The 22,001-nt window shown below is 35.4% G+C and overlaps 1 protein-coding gene across 3 annotated transcripts in view; it reads right to left on the bottom strand.

The window, feature by feature from the left end:
* Positions 1-20,055, bottom strand: part of LOC129928710 (uncharacterized) — a 39,623-nt gene extending 19,568 nt beyond the window's left edge. Inside the window, exons 1-5 of one of the 3 annotated variants that reach the window (XM_056044225.1) lie at positions 19,867-20,054; positions 11,030-11,162; positions 8,947-9,175; positions 3,651-3,764; positions 1,245-1,470 (exon numbers count right to left, since the gene is read on the bottom strand). In XM_056044225.1, coding sequence (XP_055900200.1) covers positions 1,245-1,470; positions 3,651-3,764; positions 8,947-9,175; positions 11,030-11,162; positions 19,867-19,934 — 770 coding nt within the window. In that variant the 5' untranslated portion in view covers positions 19,935-20,054. Of the gene's footprint in view, positions 1-1,244; positions 1,471-3,650; positions 3,765-8,946; positions 9,176-11,029; positions 11,163-14,731; positions 15,454-19,866 lie in introns of those variants that run through there. The other 2 variants (XM_056044226.1, XM_056044227.1) reach the window with 2 other exon arrangements.
* Positions 20,056-22,001: the final 1,946 nt, after the last annotated feature.

Raw genomic sequence — 22,001 nt, 5'->3', positions numbered from 1 at the left:
GACACACAAAAAACTTTTTTTTGTTAGTGATGAAATATTATTTCAAAATTGTGTAGCTTATTGCGACATATGGGGTAACATCAGTGGTTGGACAAAGGCTTCATAAGTAATATAGAATAAAGAAAGTCCAGATCTATCCACTATTCACCCTTGTGAGTTGTGATACAAAGACAACGTTCTGTTAAAATGTTAGCCCACAATTTCATTCCTATTAATCTAATTATAAAGGTTTAAATAAAATACAAACATATGCTGAAAATAAGCTCATCTTTCAACATTTTAGTGAAACAAATGATAAGCAACACGCTAAACTCTTATTGTAAACTGAGGTTCGCTGGATTTTGAAACGGAGTTTTTATTGCTCGTTTTATTAATCTGTTTAATACAATTTTGTAATTATTTTTTTTTTTTTGAAAAACAGGAAGATTTATCGGTGGCGATGATTTAAAGCAGGCTAAAAAAATTGTTTTACATGGTATGTATTTAACACAAATGAATGAAACTAAGCTTCGACTGTGTAGTGATATGTTGATTTTCATTGATTAAAAGATTTATTAAGATATTAAATATATTTTAAAGGGTTTTGCAATCTTACATAATTTGATTGTTGACAAATAAATTACTTCCTAAGGACATAGATGTCTATGCAATTCACCTAACAATAGATGTCTATGCAATTCAACTAACAATAGATGTCTATGCAATTCACCTAACAATAGATGTCTATGCAATTCAACTAACAATAGATGTCTATGCAATTCACCTAACAATGCTCTAAGAAGAAATAACGACCACTGTTCTAGATCTTGAAGTCTCAAGTGTAGATAATTTTATATTCGCGTTTATCTATACCAGTGGTCAATGAGGATACCATGTGGTCAGCACAACTACTAATCAGCCCAAAGGGTTGGCAATTAAAGCTGGCAATTAAAGCTTATAAAGGACATAAATCCAGCCCTCAAGAATAAGAAATTCTGGCAGCTTCACCATGACTCAAATACACAACTTTCGTTAAGGCAGCAGGCAATACTTTAACTACTCAACCAATCCATCCTTCGTTTAAGCAATGTAGACTCAGTTAAGATTCACACACTGATTCGATGTCAGGAACCTACGGCTATTAATCACTTGATCTCCCCGCTAAAGTTTATAAAATGATATAAGTGTATTTTTTTAATCCCATACATGTTTGAACACAAACACAATTGAAAAACAAAAACTCCATTAACAAAAGATCTATTTACAATCTGTTGTTCCAGTCCAGATGTTTGTACACATAGTTCTGGCCATCGGCATTGGTCAATCCACATTTCTGAAAAACGTAGCTGAAGAGAATGTGGACAAGGGTCAGTCCCAGGGGCTGGTAGACGTGCGTAAATCTGCTGGGTGTCGCAACAACACACACGTTGGCGCCGACAGCCACGGTCAGAATGACCTGGCACATCATATGGAAGTAACCAACAAATTTGGCTGACCGGTGGACAAAAGTGGACAGAAGAAAAATAACATTGAAGACAAAATAGTGTGTATCTATAAGGTGTGAGAGTGTATGGTGTAATTTACGTGGTAGTAAACCTTTTAATTATATTAAAATCAAAATTGTATTAAATTTATATTTTATATTGAAATATCTAAATCATATAAAAATATCTAATATCTAATATATATTGAAATGCCAATATTGTGTTTAAGCGTCTAATATATATTAAATATCTAAATTTTAATAAAATACAAATTGTATTAAATTTATAGTTTATATTGAAATTATATTGTAATTATATGAGAATATCTTAAATATAATATATATATATAAAATATTAAATATATAAATATCTACATTTTAAAAATAGGTATATTACATATTTAACTTATATTGCATGATCTATAATATATTATATTATATTCAAATATGTTTGATGTGTTATAATATCAAAATAAGGCCTATAATAAATATTCAGCTTTTCAAATTAGATTAAATCAACTAGATTATATCGGCGTATCTATTAAGAAATTCTATCATAAAATTCTTTCTAAAATAAAACAATAATAGAAAGAAAGAATCGACGAGAAGATTAGTGTACATTCTGTATAAAGGCTGCTGTTACATTCTATATAATTGCTGCTGTTACATTCTGTATAAAGGTTGCTGTTACATTCTGTATAAAGGCTGCTGTTACATTCTGTATAAAGGCTGCTGTTACATTCTATATAATTGCTGCTGTTACATTCTGTATAAAGGTTGCTGTTACATTCTGTATAAAGGTTGCTGTTACATTCTGTATAAAGGCTGCTGTTACATTCTGTATAAAGGTTGATGTTACATTCTGTATAAAGGCTGCTGTTACATTCTGTATAAAGGTTGCTGTTACATTCTGTATAAAGGTTGCTGTTACATTCTGTATAAAGGCTGCTGTTACATTCTGTATAAAGGCTGCTGTTACATTCTGTATAAAGGTTGCTGTTACATTCTGTATAAAGGCTGCTGTTACATTCTGTATAAAGGTTGCTGTTACATTCTGTATAAAGGTTGCTGTTACATTCTGTATAAAGGCTGCTGTTACATTCTATATAATTGCTGCTGTTACATTCTGTATAAAGGTTGCTGTTACATTCTATATAATTGCTGCTGTTACATTCTGTATAAAGGCTGCTGTTACATTCTGTATAAAGGTTGCTGTTACATTCTGTATAAAGGTTGCTGTTACATTCTGTATAAAGGCTGCTGTTACATTCTATATAATTGCTGCTGTTACATTCTGTATAAAGGTTGCTGTTACATTCTATATAATTGCTGCTGTTACATTCTGTATAAAGGTTGCTGTTACATTCTGTATAAAGGCTGCTGTTACATTCTGTATAATGGCTGCTGTTACATTCTGTATAAAGGCTGCTGTTACATTCTGTATAATGACTGCTCTTACATTCTGTATAAAGGCTGCTGTTACATTCTGTATAATGGCTGCTGTTACATTCTGTATAATGGCTGCTTTTACATTCTGTATAAAGGCTGCTGTTACATTCTGTATAAAGGCTGCTGTTACATTCTGTATAAAGGCTGCTGTTACATTCTGTATAAAGGCTGCTGTTACATTCTGTATAAAGGCTGCTGTTACATTCTGTATAATGGCTGCTGTTACATTCTGCATAAAGGCTGCTGTTACATTCTGTATAATGGCTGCTGTTACATTCTGTTTAATGGCTGCTGTTACATTCTGTATAAAGGCTGCTGTTACATTCTGTATAAAGGCTGCTGTTACATTCTGTATAAAGGCTGCTATTACAGGATCACCTGTCTATTCTAATTTAGTTTTTATCTCAAATAAAAAAGAATAACAAGAGTTTCTCTTCGAATAGCTTAAAAGACAAATCCAACATCGTTATCTAATGTGTTTAATGTTTACAGCAATGTTTAATGAACGAATTCGCTGTTCAACATTTAACCTATCGGCCAGCATGACTGTCTATGTTTCCCAGAAGGAACACGAGTTGAGTCATAGATACAATCTCCTACAATCAATACATTGTTACATTATTTACATCGGACAAATGTCAACCGAAATTATATCCTCCTGATGCTATAATGCAGATTTGTAAATCAGCTTGAAGTAGAACTACCCCTTACGAAATGTTTATAGAATAAAGTGACTTACCTACATCAATAAAACACAAAGTGTACATAAAATTGCATGACAAAATGTTGGCTGTTATTGTGTTGTGCATAAACCACGTGACTTTGAAGTACCACGGTGTGTGATGCATTCTTACTGATGAGAAAGTTAGTATAGTGTGTTAGTCAAGTGATGGTCGATTTAATATTACAACTGATGAGAAAGTTAGTATAGTGTGTTAGTCAAGTGATGGTCGATTTGAAACTACAACTGATGAGAAAGTTAGTATAGTGTGTTAGTCAAGTGATGGTCGATTTGATATTACAACTGATGAGAAAGTTAGTATAGTGTGTTAGTCAAGTGATGGTCGATTTGAAACTACAACTGATGAGAAAGTTAGTATAGTGTGTTAGTCAAGTGATGGTCGATTTGATATTACAACTGATGAGAAAGTTAGTATAGTGTGTTAGTCAAGTGATGGTCGATTTGAAACTACAACTAATGAGAAAGTTAGTATAGTGTGTTAGTCAAGTGATGGTCGATTTGATATTACAACTGATGAGAAAGTTAGTATAGTGTGTTAGTCAAGTGATGGTAGATTTGAAACTACAACTGATGAGAAAGTTAGTATAGTGTGTTAGTCAAGTGATGGTCGATTTGAAACTACAACTGATGAGAAAGTTAGTATAGTGTGTTAGTCAAGTGATGGTCGATTTGAAACTACAACTGATGAGAAAGTTAGTATAGTGTGTTAGTCAAGTGATGGTCGATTTGAAACTACAACTGATGAGAAAGTTAGTATAGTGTGTTAGTCAAGTGATGGTCGATTTGAAACTACAACTGATGAGAAAGTTAGTATAGTGTGTTAGTCAAGTGATGGTAGATTTGAAACTACAACTGATGAGAAAGTTAGTATAGTGTGTTAGTCAAGTGATGGTCGATTTGAAACTACAACTGATGAGAAAGTTAGTATAGTGTGTTAGTCAAGTGATGGTCGATTTGAAACTACAACTGATGACTGTATAGTATGTTAGTCAAGTGATGGTAGATTTGAAACTACAACTGATGACTGAATAGTGTGTTAGTCAAGTGATGGTACATTTGAAACTACAACTGATGACTGAATAGTGTGTTAGTCAAGTGATGGTAGATTTGAAACTACAACTGATGACTGAATAGTGTGTTAGTCAAGTGATGGTAGATTTGAAACTACAACTGATGACTGAATAGTGTGTTAGTCAAGTGATGGTACATTTGATACTACAACTGATGATTGAATAGTGTGTTAGTCAAGTAATAGTAGATTTGAAACTACAACTGATGACTGAATAGTGTGTTAGTCAAGTGATGGTAGATTTGAAACTAGAACTGATAACTGAATAGTGTGTTAGTCAAGTGATGGTACATTTGATACTACAACTGCTGATTGAATAGTGTGTTAGTCAAGTGATGGTAGATTTGATACTACAACTGATGATTGAATAGTGTGTTAGTAAAGTGATGGTAGATTTGAAACTACAACTGATGACTGAATAGTTTGTTAGTCAAGTGATGGTAGATTTGAAACTAGAACTGATGACTTAATAGTGTGTTAGTCAAGTGATGGTAGATTTGAAACTACAACTGATGACTGAATAGTGTGTTAGTCAAGTGATGGTACATTTGATACTACAACTGATGATTGAATAGTGTGTTAGTCAAGTGATGGTAGATTTGAAACTACAACTGATGATTGAATAGTGTGTTAGTCAAGTGATGGTAGATTTGAAACTACAACTGATGACTGAATAGTGTGTTAGTCAAGTGATGGTAGATTTGAAACTAGAACTGATGACTGAATAGTGTGTTAGTCAAGTGATGGTACATTTGATACTACAACTGATGATTGAATAGTGTGTTAGTCAAGTGATGGTAGATTTGATACTACAACTGATGATTGAATAGTGTGTTAGTAAAGTGATGGTAGATTTGAAACTACAACTGATGACTGAATAGTGTGTTAGTCAAGTGATGGTAGATTTGAAACTAGAACTGATGACTGAATAGTGTGTTAGTCAAGTGATGGTACATTTGATACTACAACTGATGACTGAATAGTGTGTTAGTCAAGTGATGGTACATTTGAAACTACAACTGATGATTTAATAGTGTTTTAGTCAAGTGATGGTACATTTGAAACTACAACTGATGATTGAATAGTGTGTTAGTCAAGTGATGGTAGATTTGAAACTACAACTGATGACTGAATAGTGTGTTAGTCAAGTGATGGTCGATTTGATACTACAACTGATGATTGAATAGTGTGTTAGTCAAGTGATGGTACATTTGAAACTACAACTGATGACTGAATAGTGTGTTAGTCAAGTGATGGTCGATTTGATACTACAACTGATGATTGAATAGTGTGTTAGTCAAGTGATGGTCGATTTGATACTACAACTGATGATTGAATAGTGTGTTAGTCAAGTGATGGTACATTTGAAACTACAACTGATGACTGAATAGTGTGTTAGTCAAGTGATGGTCGATTTGATATTACAACTGATGATTGAATAGTGTGTTAGTCAAGTGATGGTACATTTGAAACTACAACTGATGATTGAATAGTGTGTTAGTCAAGTGATGGTAGATTTGATACTACAACTGATGATTGAATAGTGTGTTAGTCAAGTGATGGTACATTTGAAACTACAACTGATGATTGAATAGTGTGTTAGTCAAGTGATGGTAGATTTGAAACTACAACTGATGATTGAATAGTGTGTTAGTCAAGTGATGGTACATTTGATATTACAACTGATGACTGAATAGTGTGTTAGTCAAGTGATGGTACTTTTGATATTACAACTGATGACTGTATAGTGTGTTAGTCAAGTGATGGTAGATTTGATATTACAACTGATGACTGTATAGTGTGTTAGTCAAGTGATGGTAGATTTGATATTACAACTGATGACTGTATAGTGTGTTAGTCAAGTGATGGTAGATTTGAAACTACAACTGATGACTGAATAGTGTGTTAGTCAAGTGATGGTAGATTTGAAACTACAACTGATGACTGAATAGTGTGTTAGTCAAGTGATGGTACATTTGAAACTACAACTGATGACTGTATAGTGTGTTAGTCAAGTGATGGTAGATTTGAAACTACAACTGATGACTGAATAGTGTGTTAGTCAAGTGATGGTAGATTTGAAACTACAACTGATGACTGAATAGTGTGTTAGTCAAGTGATGGTACATTTGAAACTACAACTGATGACTGAATAGTGTGTTAGTCAAGTGATGGTAGATTTGAAACTACAACTGATGATTGAATAGTGTGTTAGTCAAGTGATGGTAGATTTGAAACTACAACTGATGACTGAATAGTGTGTTAGTCAAGTGATGGTAGATTTGAAACTAGAACTGATGACTGAATAGTGTGTTAGTCAAGTGATGGTACATTTGGTACTACAACTGATGATTGAATAGTGTGTTAGTCAAGTGATGGTAGATTTGAAACTACAACTGATGATTGAATAGTGTGTTAGTCAAGTGATGGTAGATTTGAAACTACAACTGATGACTGAATAGTGTGTTAGTCAAGTGATGGTAGATTTGAAACTAGAACTGATAACTGAATAGTGTGTTAGTCAAGTGATGGTACATTTGATACTACAACTGATGATTGAATAGTGTGTTAGTCAAGTGATGGTACATTTGATACTACAACTGATGATTAAATAGTGTGTTAGTAAAGTGATGGTAGATTTGAAACTACAACTGATGACTGAATAGTTTGTTAGTCAAGTGATGGTAGATTTGAAACTAGAACTGATGACTGAATAGTGTGTTATTCAAGTGATGGTAGATTTGAAACTACAACTGATGACTGAATAGTGTGTTAGTCAAGTGATGGTACATTTGATACTACAACTGATGATTGAATAGTGTGTTAGTCAAGTGATGGTAGATTTGAAACTACAACTGATGATTGAATAGTGTGTTAGTCAAGTGATGGTAGATTTGAAACTACAACTGATGACTGAATAGTGTGTTAGTCAAGTGATGGTAGATTTGAAACTAGAACTGATGACTGAATAGTGTGTTAGTCAAGTGATGGTACATTTGATACTACAACTGATGATTGAATAGTGTGTTAGTCAAGTGATGGTAGATTTGATACTACAACTGATGATTGAATAGTGTGTTAGTAAAGTGGTGGTAGATTTGAAACTACAACTGATGACTGAATAGTGTGTTAGTCAAGTGATGGTATATTTGAAACTAGAACTGATGACTGAATAGTGTGTTAGTCAAGTGATGGTACATTTGATACTACAACTGATGATTGAATAGTGTGTTAGTCAAGTGATGGTAGATTTGAAACTACAACTGATGATTGAATAGTGTGTTAGTCAAGTGATGGTAGATTTGAAACTACAACTGATGACTGAATAGTGTGTTAGTCAAGTGATGGTAGATTTCATACAACTGTTGTCTGAATATTGTCTTTATAAAAACAATACAAGAACAATATTCTGTCTTACTACCAGTGAAGTCAAAACTAACGTGACTACAAACATATCAACTAACAAAAAAAAAAGTCTTTAAACAAAAGTGTGAGAGAAAATAATGCTAATTATAAGTTATTCTGCCCCAACTAACATGTGATATTTTGTCTTCGTCATGGCAGAGCAGAAAGAAGCAACACATGTTCCGGAGGGAAGGGAATCGGGAACTAGCCTCACTGGTCACTGCGTAGTAGAATCAACAGATATTATCAAGGTTTTGCGTCGATAGCCATCTCAAAGACTAACAGTAGTTTGGAGCATAACCCTATTCACGACAGTTTAAGTCTTTTCTAATGTTAACACATATTCCCAGATAGAGATCTAAGACTACATTTTTTGTTATATTCTCATCGAAGTTATAGATAATATTGAAAAAGCACTAATAAAATGTCTATAAAGAAAAGCAACCATAATAAACCCAAATAGAATATTTGTTTTAAATTGTCTCCCCTGTCAATAGTCACTGGAACTGACTTAATTACTGAGCTTCAACAAATTGTAACAACTACTTCCCACGCCTACACATGTGTTACTATGATCGACACTTAAACTCATTGGTTTTCCTGGCTGATTCAGGCAACCCTTTCCGAATTCCATGCTCTAATAGCACCAGGGAAGCCAAAGCCCTTATATAATCATTTGATAGCACTGCTGGACGTTTTGACTCCTTCCTTCTTTTAGGTCACACACAAAATCGTTTTTCCACAACCCATCCTTAAGCACAGTGTATCTTTGACTGGGCTTGCTTACCGAGAACACAAGTGTATCTTTGACTTGCTTACCGAGAACACAAGTGGGCACTTTGTAGTAGCAATAGACCAGAGCGATGATTTCAAACATCTGATGGCAGGTGAGAAGTGTAAACAACCAGGTGTGCATGTAGACGAAGGGCGCTGCAGGTGAGATCCCAGGGTTGATTAACAGGATGGAGGGGTACACGTAACAAGTGGAGATCAGGGTGAGAGTGAAGAGACACAGACGTGACTGGAGGAACACCGTCCTCTTGCCGAACTAGAACCAACCAGAAAACAGGGACAAATATGTTCAAATACTTTCAAAAAACAACAACAACAAAATTTATATCCATTAATTTGGATCGTGTCATGTCATTACATTTGTAATAGATCCAGACTAACAATAATAAATCTGTGCAAATATAAATATTTTACCAATTGTTTTTTGTTAAGCTCAATTTTATGCTTTTGGCTTTCTCAGTGCGCAATGATCCTGACATAGTTGGGAGAGGTGGGGGAGAAAAGGGGGTCTCTGGGTGAACGTTAACGTGATCGCTTTTTAAATACATTTTAGATTTTAAAAAAGTTGTGCAACTTCAATTCGAACTGGAGGACTCAGGTCTCCCCTCAAGTCAGTACATTGAACCAGTGAAACTATGAACATAAAAGACTTTATAGCTATCTATTGTTAATTTCAAACTTTTAAGCGACGACTCAATTCTCTACACAAAGTATAAAGGGACCAATTCAGCGTATACCACCACATCTGTCAAGTACAATTTCTTTTCCTTGTTCGATACCAAACAAAAATAATTAATTATCAATAGTTAATTAATTGGTTAATTTTTTTAAAATTAACTCTTGTTTTGTCGTGTACAAGAAAGAAATGTGCCACATGTCAGCTTGATCCGAGATTGGATGAGGGAGAAATGACGTGTACAAGAAAGAAATGTGCCACATGTCAGCTTGATCCAAAGATTGGGTGAGGGAGAAATGACGTGTACAAGAAAGAAATGTGGAACATGTCAGCTTGATCCAAGATTGGATGAGGGAGAAATGACGTGTACAAGAAAGAAATGTGGAACATGTCAGCTTGATCCAAAGATTGGATGAGGGAGAAATGACGTGTACAAGAAAGAAATGTGCCACATGTCAGCTTGATCCGAGATTGGATGAGGGAGAAATGACGTGTAAAAGAAAGAAATGTGCCACATGTCAGCTTGATCCAAAGATTGGATGAGGGAGAAATGACGTGTACAAGAAAGAAATGTGCCACATGTCAGCTTGATCCAAAGATTGGGTGAGGGAGAAATGACGTGTACAAGAAAGAAATGTGCCACATGTCAGCTTGATCCAAAGATTGGATGAGGGAGAAATGACGTGTACAAGAAAGAAATGTGGAACATGTCAGCTTGATCCAAAGATTGGATGAGGGAGAAATGACGTGTACAAGAAAGAAATGTGGAACATGTCAGCTTGATCCAAAGATTGGATGAGGGAGAAATGACGTGTACAAGAAAGAAATGTGGAACATGTCAGCTTGATCCAAAGATTGGGTGAGGGAGAAATGACGTGTACAAGAAAGAAATGTGGAACATGTCAGCTTGATCCAAAGATTGGATGAGGGAGAAATGACGTGTACAAGAAAGAAATGTGCCACATGTCAGCTTGATCCAAGATTGGATGAGGGAGAAATGACGTGTACAAGAAAGAAATGTGCCACATGTCAGCTTGATCCAAAGATTGGATGAGGGTGAAATGACGTGTACAAGAAAGAAATGTGCCACATGTCCGCTTGATCCAAGATTGGGTGAGGGAGAAATGACGTGTACAAACTTTTGACCAGACAGGCAGACAGTATTGAATTGATATAAACTTTGTAATAAATGTATTCTATTTTTTTAAACGGTCCTGGTCAATGTTAATGCCAGATTTTAGAATGTAACCGACTGATATCAATATTCCACTTTAATGAGCATTTCAGCTAATGTAGTCTTACATGGTTTATGTAATGTAATAAAAGAAAAAATAAAGAAAAATACTACCAAAAAAACAACAACCTTGGTTTTAAAAAAAAATAACGATTATAGAATGGATAAAACCATGAATGACTCTAACATCAAATCTTGACCTCAAATACTGTGAAGTCTACGGCTTCGTGATGATTCATCCATAATCTAGATTTATCCAGTTCTCTTGATATTTCCTTGTAGAAATGAGCCCAGGTAGGCAGAGTGAAGAGGGAACATTTTATCGTCATTTTCCTGGGGAAATAAACAAATATTTGATAAGTCCTGACATGATATGCATCATTAACATCATCAAACTCAATGTGAGGACTTCAAAGGCTGAAAATCTCACTTGCAAAAGCCCACTCTCGTGGAGTAACTTAGACTTAGATCCTCCAACGCCGTTCGGCGCACTGGGCGGCAAGCTGTCTCCACAAAGTTCATGCGACGCTTTTCACACTCGTGTGATTGTTAAAAAACTGAGCCGAAGGCTCTTCGAGCTCTAGGCGTTTAAGCCTGCTTGAACAAAACCGTTCTGTCTGGAAGAGATCCAAGTCAATGCCTATGTAAAGCATTGCTATTTCCGATATATCTGGCACTCCGGGAGCATGGACTAGAATGTATGGCCGAAGGCCGAGTACACCGGGAACCTCCGTTATTTTTCCTTTGTTGTACCAAGCTAACCGTGAAGGACTCGCCATTATAGTAACGGTCCCTTGTGAAACGGCGCATGGATTATCGACAGGGACGTGGAAGCTCTCTTTCAATACCGCACCGTGCAATGGTAAAGTTCTCGCATTCCCTTGGGCACTCCCAAAGGAGTTTTGTTTTGCTATTCATTTAGCCTAATCACTTCCTCAAGTAATCGCTTCCAGCCGGGTGCCACGTTGAGGCAGAATAGCGTACCCGAGCTCTTCACAACCTCACTAAGTGGTCGACTCCCAATTCGGCAATGGATTTCCTTGTTTGAGACCCGATCTGTATAACTGACTCTGTATAACTGACTCCTAAAATCTGTCTTAGCCATTTTTGCTGAGCAATATTTTAGTCTTATCTCTTTACTCTCGTGGAGTAAACCACATAAAAAAAAAACTATTTGAAATTAGGCTGTTTGTAACCTACCATGATACGCCATGACACGGGTTGGGATTAGAATGCTTACAAACATTTTACAAAACGTCCTTGGCTGTGAATTGTGGCTTAGAATGTTAGAAAAATCATTAAAATAGTTGCTACATTGATACGCTCTCATATATACATTGATACATTCTAATATATACATTGATACGCTTTAATATATGAGGACTAAATGGATTTAAAATAGAAGCTACATGGGTACGCTCTAATATATACATTGATACGCTCTAATATATGATGATTAAATGGATTTAAAATAGTCACTACATTGATATGCTCTAATATATTGCTACAAATGAACAGTGACATATAGAGGTCACTACGTGTGACCCCGGCTTGATGACACTGCAGCGGGTGTTCTCTGGAATCTACATGTATAAATAAAGACAGGATGTGACGTTTCCTCACATGTTATTCCAGAGGATACTAGGAGTGTTTGTACAACTTTGGAGGAGCGATTAGGGACTCTATTTAAGCCAGAGAGTTAATGTGAAAGTCAGTCGTGAGTGAGCCGTTACAGTCGATACAGACGATGTAAGACGTGTGCGGCTCAAGTGGAAAAGAAATGTGTACGACTCGATGCAAGTTGAGAAGAGATTAATTGTAACGAAGTGAAGAGATGAATTGCAACGAAGTATAGCTAACTGTAAACTGACAGATATTGTACAGTCTTCTACGCTACATGTTACAGTCACGAATTGTTAGAGTTAATAGTCATTAAAGTTATATGAAACTGAAAGTAGAGTCGTCAAGTTCTTTCCAGTGTTTTTATGTGTGTGCCTACTAATACATTTAGCCAGAAGATTCAGAAATACGTAACAATATACATTGATACGCTCTAATATATGATGATTAAATGTATTGAAAATAGTTGCTACATTGATACGCTCTAATATATACATTGATACGCTCTAATATATACATTGATACGCTCTAATATATACATTGATACGCTCTAATATATACATTGATACGCTCTAATATATACATTGATACGCTCTAATATATACATTGATACGCTCTAATATATACATTGATACGCTCTAATATATGATGATTAAATGGATTTAAAATAGTTGCAACATTGATACGCTCTAATATATACATTGATACGCTCTAATATATGATGATTAAATGGATTTAAAATAGTTGCAACATTGATACGCTCTAATATATACATTGATACGCTCTAATATATGATGATTAAATGTATTGAAAATAGTTGCTACATTGATACGCTCTAATATATACATTGATACGCTCTAATATATACATTGATACGCTATAATATATACATTGATACGCTCTAATATATACATTGATACGCTCTAATATATACATTGATACGCTCTAATATATACATTGATACGCTCTAATATATACATTGATACGCTCTAATATATGATGATTAAATGGATTTAAAATAGTTGCAACATTGATACGCTCTAATATATACATTGATACGCTCTAATATATGATGATTAAATGGATTTAAAATAGTTGCAACATTGATACGCTCTAATATATACATTGATACGCTCTAATATATGATGATTAAATGGATTTAAAATAGTTGCTACATTGATACGCTCTAATATATACATTGATACGCTCTAGTATATGATGATTAAATGGATTTAAAATAGTTGCTACATTGATACGCTCTAATATATACATTGATACGCTCTAATATATGATGATTAAATGGATTTAAAATAGTTGCTACATTGATACGCTCTAATATATACATTGATACGCTCTAATATATGATGATTAAATGGATTTAAAATAGTTGCTACATTGATACGCTCTAATATATACATTGATACGCTCTAATATATGATGATTAAATGGATTTAAAATAGTTGCTACATTGATACGCTCTAATACGGGTTGGCAATGAAGCGTTGCTGATTATGTTAAGGATACAAAATAATACGACCTATCACGGGTTGACTTCTTGTCATTTGCAGCGCAAATTAATATGAATTTATATGCCACTAAACAAATTGGCTTTATTGTGTTTAATTAGATCATACAAATGTGAATGCATGTCAGTGAGATATTTGGAGCACAAAATAATGAAGTCTGTCATTAAAACATTGTTTTTTTCTTTGTAAGTGTTTCGGATGTTCCGTCAGAATGGAAGATTTTTACATCATAGCCAACCCCCCCCCCCCAACCGCAAGATGGGTACACGAAAAGGCTACCTTTCTGTTTTCCTGCTCCTGCTCCTGTTCCTGCTCCTATGTACTATGGAAGTCAGACAGTCTTACAAAATAATACCAATGTTTCAGGTTTGAATTTGATTTTTTTAAATGTGTATAATCTTAACAAGAGGAGGCGCTGTGGCTGAGCGGTAAAGCGCTTGGCTTCGTACCGGGGGTCCTGGGTTCGAATCCTGGTGAGGGCTAGGATTTTTGGTCGCCTCTGAGTCCACCCAGGGATTAGTTGGGGAAAAGTAAAGGCGGTAGGTCCTTGTGCTGGCCAGATGACACCCTCATTAACAGTAGGCCACAGAAAGAGATGACCTTTACATCCTCTGCCCTATAGACCGCAAGGTCTGAAAGGGGAACTTTCCTTACTTTACTACTTAAATGGTAACAAGGGAACTGTTTTACGCAATGAAATCAAATTGGATAATTCAATTCACTATATATATATGCGTAACATTTATAACAGACTACCTGATACATAACTCCGTCCGCTCGGCGTTTTTCTTTTTGCTTTCCTTTTTTATTTACCAAGACATTGAGTTTTGTGTGTTCAACATTTGTTGTAGATTTTGAGATCGATGTTCCACTCCAGTTAGAAGACCCAAATTATAAGACATAGCTTAGTTGTCTTTGATTAGATCTTCCCTTAACGCTCGATCTAGAAAATTTAGATCTCTGGTGTTAGCACTATTTCTTTGTTAAACACTTGCTAACAAAAACTACTATTTATATATATTCTTAGTTCATAGTGAGTATCATAGTCTAGGTCTACATTTTTTTTAAAGCTGTAGGCTACAAAAAAAAAGTTCAATAAATAAATTTTCATACGACATAAAGAACACGTCGAACCTCAGACAAAGAGCTAGATCATTTTGTTTACTTGGCTGGTAACTTTAATCTAGAATTAAATTTAAATCTCAACTTGGTTCTAGAATCTAGATTAGGTCATTATATCATTATTCTAGGTTTAAAACAGAATCTAATAGAGTATCTTGCAGATGGTATGAGCAAGATAATAAGATACACTAGAAAAAGAACAAACTGATGAATTTCTTTTCATCTTAACTTTCATAATGTTTTTGCCTACACATCAGTTGTTCTCAAAAAATAAAAACCTAATTTATTTTACATTCGTCTTTTTTTGTTTTGCTTTGTTTAATGGCGCCATATTTCCTGGTCTGTGATGTGTGACACCAGTGCTAAACCGGCGAGAAATTGCGTTTCTGTCGAACAAAAAGAAACTACAAAGGAATATTCCCGATGTCTGCAAAAAGTCTTTACCAAAACATCTCTATGAAAAACAAGAAAAAATTTTATAAAAAATTCTTTTTAAGAATGACAATACCTCCATTATATCAAATAAAAAAATGTAAAAAAAAATTATAAATAAAAAAAAACCACTTCTTTAGTCAAGCCGTACTTTTGCACCGTCAGCTCGATGTATCAATGTCGCTATTCACTAAGTCAAAGCTACTTTGTATAATTGTCATTATTGTATTACTTATTGGCACTTTCATTATATAGACATTTAGATTTAGTTAGAGCAGGGGTCGGCAACCTGCGGCTCGCGAGCCACATGCAGCTCTTTGGATGTTAAGCTGCGGCTCTTTAGTTCCATACACAAATATTATTTATTTTATCGAAAAAAAAACCCATTAAAAATCGTTCTGATTCGATTCTATCTCTCAGCCACTCGCTTTTCAGCGCACCCCTCCCTCATGTCTTGAAATGTAACATATTTGCAAGTGGAAGATATTCAACTTTCTTCTGCCTTATCACTTGATATAAACGAGTCTTGTGATATAAAAGACACGCACAAGTTGACATTTTTGTCAGTTATATGTTTTCCCAAAATCCAAAAAAAGAACTTCTAGGATTGCTACCGCCCTCGTGACAAACTAGAGAAGATACAGCTAATGTCGTGCAAAACTACCTTGAAGACAATATAATAAATATCGTTTCAATAGCAACTGATGGAGCCAGAAGTATGACAGAAAAAAGGGAGCAACTATGATTCTTTGGCCCAAAATAAACCACGAAGTTCTTACGTTTCACTACATAATACACCAATTAGCGCTTTGTGTCCAAACATTTCGGGCGGAAATAGTTGAGGTCATGAATTTGGTCATCAAGATTTTTAACAGTATCTTGTCAGAAGCACTGTACCATCGTCAGTTTCAATGTTAATCGAAATGGAGACTCAGTATTCCGACCTCCTGGATACCCAGTCTATGTTTTGGTGAAGAATTCATTTGCTTTGAAGAAAAAATATATTCTTTTTTGCAGAAATTATTTAAAGCGGTCAATTACTTCAATTTCTATTTTTGTAAAGCAATATTACGATAAAACCAGTGCAACTGTTGCCACGAGTTACTTCAGCACAGTTATAAAGAAAAAATAAAGATGAATTTATTGACATATTTAAGCAATTCAAAACAAAGAAAACGACTGTAGCATTTATAAAAAAAATATTCTCAACACTAATAGTACCGAAATCCACATCGAGCCATTTGGAATTGAAACTGGATCTCTAGACACGCTATTGATTGATTTAAAAAGTAAAGCTTTGTGGGGTGGACAATATACAGAGTTCAAAATCAGGATGGAAGATTTGAAGGTCCAGAAATGTATGTAACGCAACAAAAGTGGACAGCTTTAAAAGAAATGCCACGAGATTAGGCACTTATATTCGACGCTTGGAATAGTCTTCCAGATTGCTACAGTCAGGTAAAAAAGTTGGCATTTTGAAAGCTGACTATCATCGGATCGGCATATTCGTGCCAGCAAGGCGTTCTCTATCATAAATATAATTAAAATTAAAGTAATTAAATTAAAGTAAGAAGCCAACTAACGAATGAAATTTAGAGCCGTGTTTGATATGAGCCAAATTTATCCAAACTTTCTAAAACCATGTAAAGCGATAGTTAGAAAATACGAAAAACATGCATATATATGAAACCCTGCCGGACCAAATTAAACAAATGTTGGTGTATATATAATTTGTTTTGTAAAAGACTATTATAAATTTATATTTTTTTCTTATGAATAAATAGATTCGTTTATTCAATCAAAACACTTTATTTATGCGAGTACTATTTATTGTTTGGAAGAAAAAAAATCTGAGTTAGAGACTGCTGATTTAGAATTCTTAAGATCTAGATCTACTTCTAGATCTAGAATCTAGATGTAATCTATATTAGATTTATGTAAAAATATCTTTTAAAAATTAGATATTCTATCAATAAACTGAAAGAAGCTTAACATTTAATAAACAACTTAGTACACTACAGCTGACTAGAACATGTTGATTTTTTTTATTCAAATTTATTGCCAAATTTAAATTTCTTTCATTTTTTTTTTACTTTGAAAAATTATAACGGTCAAACTAGAGTTTTTTCCTGTGTGGCCAACGAACTAGGAATTCTTTTCTCAGCGATATACATTAACTTTTAAATTTCTAGGAAAATCGTTAGAGCCGTTTTTGAGATTAACGTCCAGGCTCCACCTTCCACCCTCCCTCCACTTCCAGGTTCCATGAAGTTGTGACTTGAATGGAGGTATTGTAATATTAAAAATACAAAAGTACAATTTCATAAAACACTCAGAAAGATAAAAAGATAAAGCAAATTTCTGATTCCATATGCTAGGACAAAGTCGTACAAGGGCTTCCTCTTCCACCAATACCATCGAAGCCTGAATCATCCAGGAAAAGCAATGACTTGACAGAGCTTAAGTCTCTCATTAACATGCATGACTAGATTAACACGTGGTTACGCGTATGACGTAATTATCTTCTGCTTTGAGGGAACGTTTGTAAGATTTAAAAGATTAGAGTAACTGTTAAACCAAATAAAATGTCTATACATTAGTGAGTTTGATGACATTTTATAGATCTTCCATCACAAGCAGCATGTTCTGTGAGAAAGTTATGATACCGGGTACCACAAAATTCTGTTGATTTATTTCTCTCTGTTTAAAAACATAATGTAAGCTGTATATAATGCAACAGGATAAAATAACAGCGTGGTCGAGAGGCTAAGTACGCTTGATTTTAGCTTGGCTTGGCTACCTATGAAAGGGGCTCGAGGTTCAACACTCAACTCAGGCAGAGTTGTGTTTACTGAGCACCTAAAGGCAGCACAGAAAACCTTCTCCCAGATACCCATTTCCCCCCCCCTCCCCCCCCCCCCCCCCAAATTAGATTGGACCGTAGCGTTCTGAGCATGCTATAAGCATGAAAGTAGCGCTACATAAAGCTTTAATTAATTTTTTTATTTAATTACAATACTATGGAGTTACTCAAAGGGAAGTCAATTTGACCATCGCTTTACTTGTTTTGGCTTCTCTTCCTCTCTCTTCTCTCTCCCTCCATCTACCTCTACCTCTCTGTCTCTCTCTCTCAAACACACACACACTCACACACACAATCTTTCTCTCTTTACTATCGGGTACTTCCTTATTAGAGATGCAAACTATATTAAGAATGCCTAGAAACGTTTTCGCTTTATTATTCTCGTTTCTTAGACTTATGTTCTTTTGTTAAAGCCAAGGCCCCACTTGAGCCCGTGGGGATTTTCAAATTTGGACACGCCCCCCCCCCTCGCTACGCCATTGGAATGTTAAGACATGTCTAGAGTCTAGATACATTTAAACTATGGTTTGACAGACTCATAAACTTAGCTAATTTAGCATGTATTTCTGTAACATGAAGGATCAAACATTCATTTCTTCAAAACAAATCTATTTGATCTATTGGAAATTCTATGGGTTAAGTGTAGTATATCAGAAATATATCAGTCATTGAAGCGTACTGTAACTCCGGTGTTTCGAAAGTATTTGTTAAACAAGCTTCTTTCCCTTGAAATATCATCTCTGTGAAGAACGTGTATGGAGGTCTCTAGCACTCCTCATGACCAACGGCTATTGGAGTTCAGCACTTTTCCAAGCCTATTGGGACACTTGATATTCAAATCAGTCCTGCAAAGGACCTAATAAAGTACCCTTTTCAGACCTTGCGATTTATGGGGGGCAGATGGTGTAAAGCTAATCTATTTGTTTGACCGACGGTTAACGACGATATCATGTGAGCAGAACAACGACCAACAACCTTTACTATTATAGTTCATGGGCGCCCTAAGAATCCCGAAATTCAAATCTCAGTTGTTGTTTTTTATTTTACAGGGTTTCGAACTCGAGACCCCTCGGTTCGGAAGCCAAGCGCTTTGCCACTCGGCCACTACACTCCTACAATATCTAGTACCATATTTTAAATAAAATGGAGAAGAAAGGAAAAAGGTTAAAGGTACCAAAGATGAAATCGACTTATCATTGTTAAATAAGACTAGTTAGAAGTTAGACCAAGTCTAAACTCTAAATCTAGTGCTACTAGAGCATGGAATGGGTTGCCTGAGCCAGACAGGAAAACCAATGACTTGGCAGAATTTAAGTCATTGATTAACAGGCATGACTAAATGCATGACGCGTGGGTTGTAATCATCTCCTTTTTTGAAGTAACGTCTGTATTTTATAAGATAAGATAACATGTTTTATTGTTTAAAATTACTAGATCTAAATACTATGTTTAGGAGAGGATGACAATAACTTACTTTGGAAAGTATCTGAAGTTGTACTGACCACGAGCTTCATCGCATCGGTATGTATGGAAGTCTGTCATTATGTCATAAAGTGCTGTTGCTGCTTATGGAGAGAGTACCTTATTATTATGTAGAGTCGGAGGGATTGTTAAGAATGAAGTCGCGCCATGTAGAAGAGGAAATTTGATTGAAGGAAGGAAGTCAGAGTTCACCTTTTGGTAGAGATTAGTGCTTTGAGATTATTTTTAGCAAACAGTTTTTTTCCCGATTTTGCTTTCGATCCATTTGAAGAAAAAAAAAGTTGATTTAAAAAGTTGTTGTTTTTTCCACACAGAACAATAAGTAAAGATCTGACAAACTGTCGATGCCCTGATGCCCATGCAGGTTCTTATATTTTCCACGTGTTTCGGATGTTCCTTTAGAATTAAAGATTTCTTACATCCATGGGCGTAGCCAGGGGGGGTTCTTGGGGTTCAAAACCCCCCCCCCCCCGAAATGAAATCCCCCCCAGGGGGGGGACGGAATTAAGTGACTGATTTTTGCTTTCATTTTGTTTATTTTAGGTGAGATTTTAATACTAAATCATCACTTACCACAGCACAGCCGAGGCAGTTTTGAGTTAAAAACCCTCTAACAGGGGGTTTTGAGTTTAAATCCCCCTACCAGGGGGTTTTGAGATTTTAAAAAACCCTATCAGGGGGTTTTGAGATACAAATCCCTCTACCAGGGGGCTTTGAGTTTAAAACCCCCTACAGAGGGTTTTGAATTTTAAACCCCCTACCAGAGGTTTTTGCAGTTAAATCCCCCTCTTCTATAAAACAAAACAAAAAAATTGAAAATAAAAATCCCCAAATTCCAACAGCACAGTTGAGGAAGATTTTGATTTAAACCCCCCTCCAAAATTTACGATAAACCCCATCTTCAATATAAAAAAAAGCAAATTACACACTCAAAATTCTATGAGCGTAGCCAAAGGGGTTTTGAGTTTAACCCCCCCCCCTCCAGTTGGGGTTTGAAGCTAAAAAGTAGGCTACCTCTTCAATATAAAAAAAAAGCAAATTACACACTATAAAATCTATGAGCGTAGCCAAAGTGGTTTTGAGTTTAAATCCCCTTCCTCCAGATGGCTTTTTCTTTAAAGTTTAAAACCCCTCCAGATGGTTTAGAGTTTAAAATTCCCATACAGAGCGTTTAGAGTTGAAAACCTCTCTCTTCAATATTATTTTAAAGCAAACTACAGTCACCAAATTCTAAGATCGTAGCTAAATGGGGTTTTGAATTAAAAACAAAACAAAAAACCTCCAGAGATTTCTTAGTTTAAAACCCCTCAACAGATGATTTGACGAAAAAACTTTCCTTTTCGATATAAAATCTAAAGCGAAATACAGGCATGTAATTCCAAGAGCGTAGTCAAGAAAGGTTACAAATTTCTACCAGTGGCTTGGGCTCCATTAATAAAGTGTGAATAGTCTTCTGCCGAAATTGAAAATCATTAAATGTGTCTCAACAAAGATGGCTAAGACAGATTTTAGGAGTCAGTCGTAGAGATCGGGTCTAAATCAAAGAAATCATATGCCGAACTGGGAGTCGAATCCTTAGTAAGGTTGTGACAGAGCGTCGCATGAGGTATTGCGGGACATGTTCTCACACAAAATGAATTACGCAAAATAAGAGTTGCGGAAACAGCTTGCGGAAAATGCGCTGAGCGGCGCGAGAGGGTCTAAGTCAGTAAGAATAACACATTAGGTTTTTAAAATAAAACTTTTTAATACCAAGATAATGCACTGTAGATACCTCAGAATATGCATTTTGTTGGCCTTCAATACCAGAAATAGTGCTCGGCGGCGGGGCTTCGCCCCGCGCTGGGGGAGCACTGCGAACTCCCCCAGACCCCCTTGCTAGCAAGGGCGGGGAGTCTGCAATAAACAATAAACGTCTTCCGAAAGGGTCAGAATGTGATAAAGATTTATTATGTACACACACACATATATATATATATATATATATATATATATATATATTTTCCCGCGGGAGGGGGGAGGGGGGGTCGCCCATGCTTACATCCTAACCCAAACCTGTCAGTGACTTTGTAGAATTTAGGTCATTGGTTAATATGCATGACGCGTACGACGTAGTCATCTTCTTTT

Source organism: Biomphalaria glabrata, chromosome 10 (genome assembly GCF_947242115.1).
Source record: "Biomphalaria glabrata chromosome 10, xgBioGlab47.1, whole genome shotgun sequence".
NCBI classification, from domain to species: domain Eukaryota; kingdom Metazoa; phylum Mollusca; class Gastropoda; family Planorbidae; genus Biomphalaria; species Biomphalaria glabrata.
This window is presented reverse-complemented; position numbering and strand designations above follow the sequence as displayed.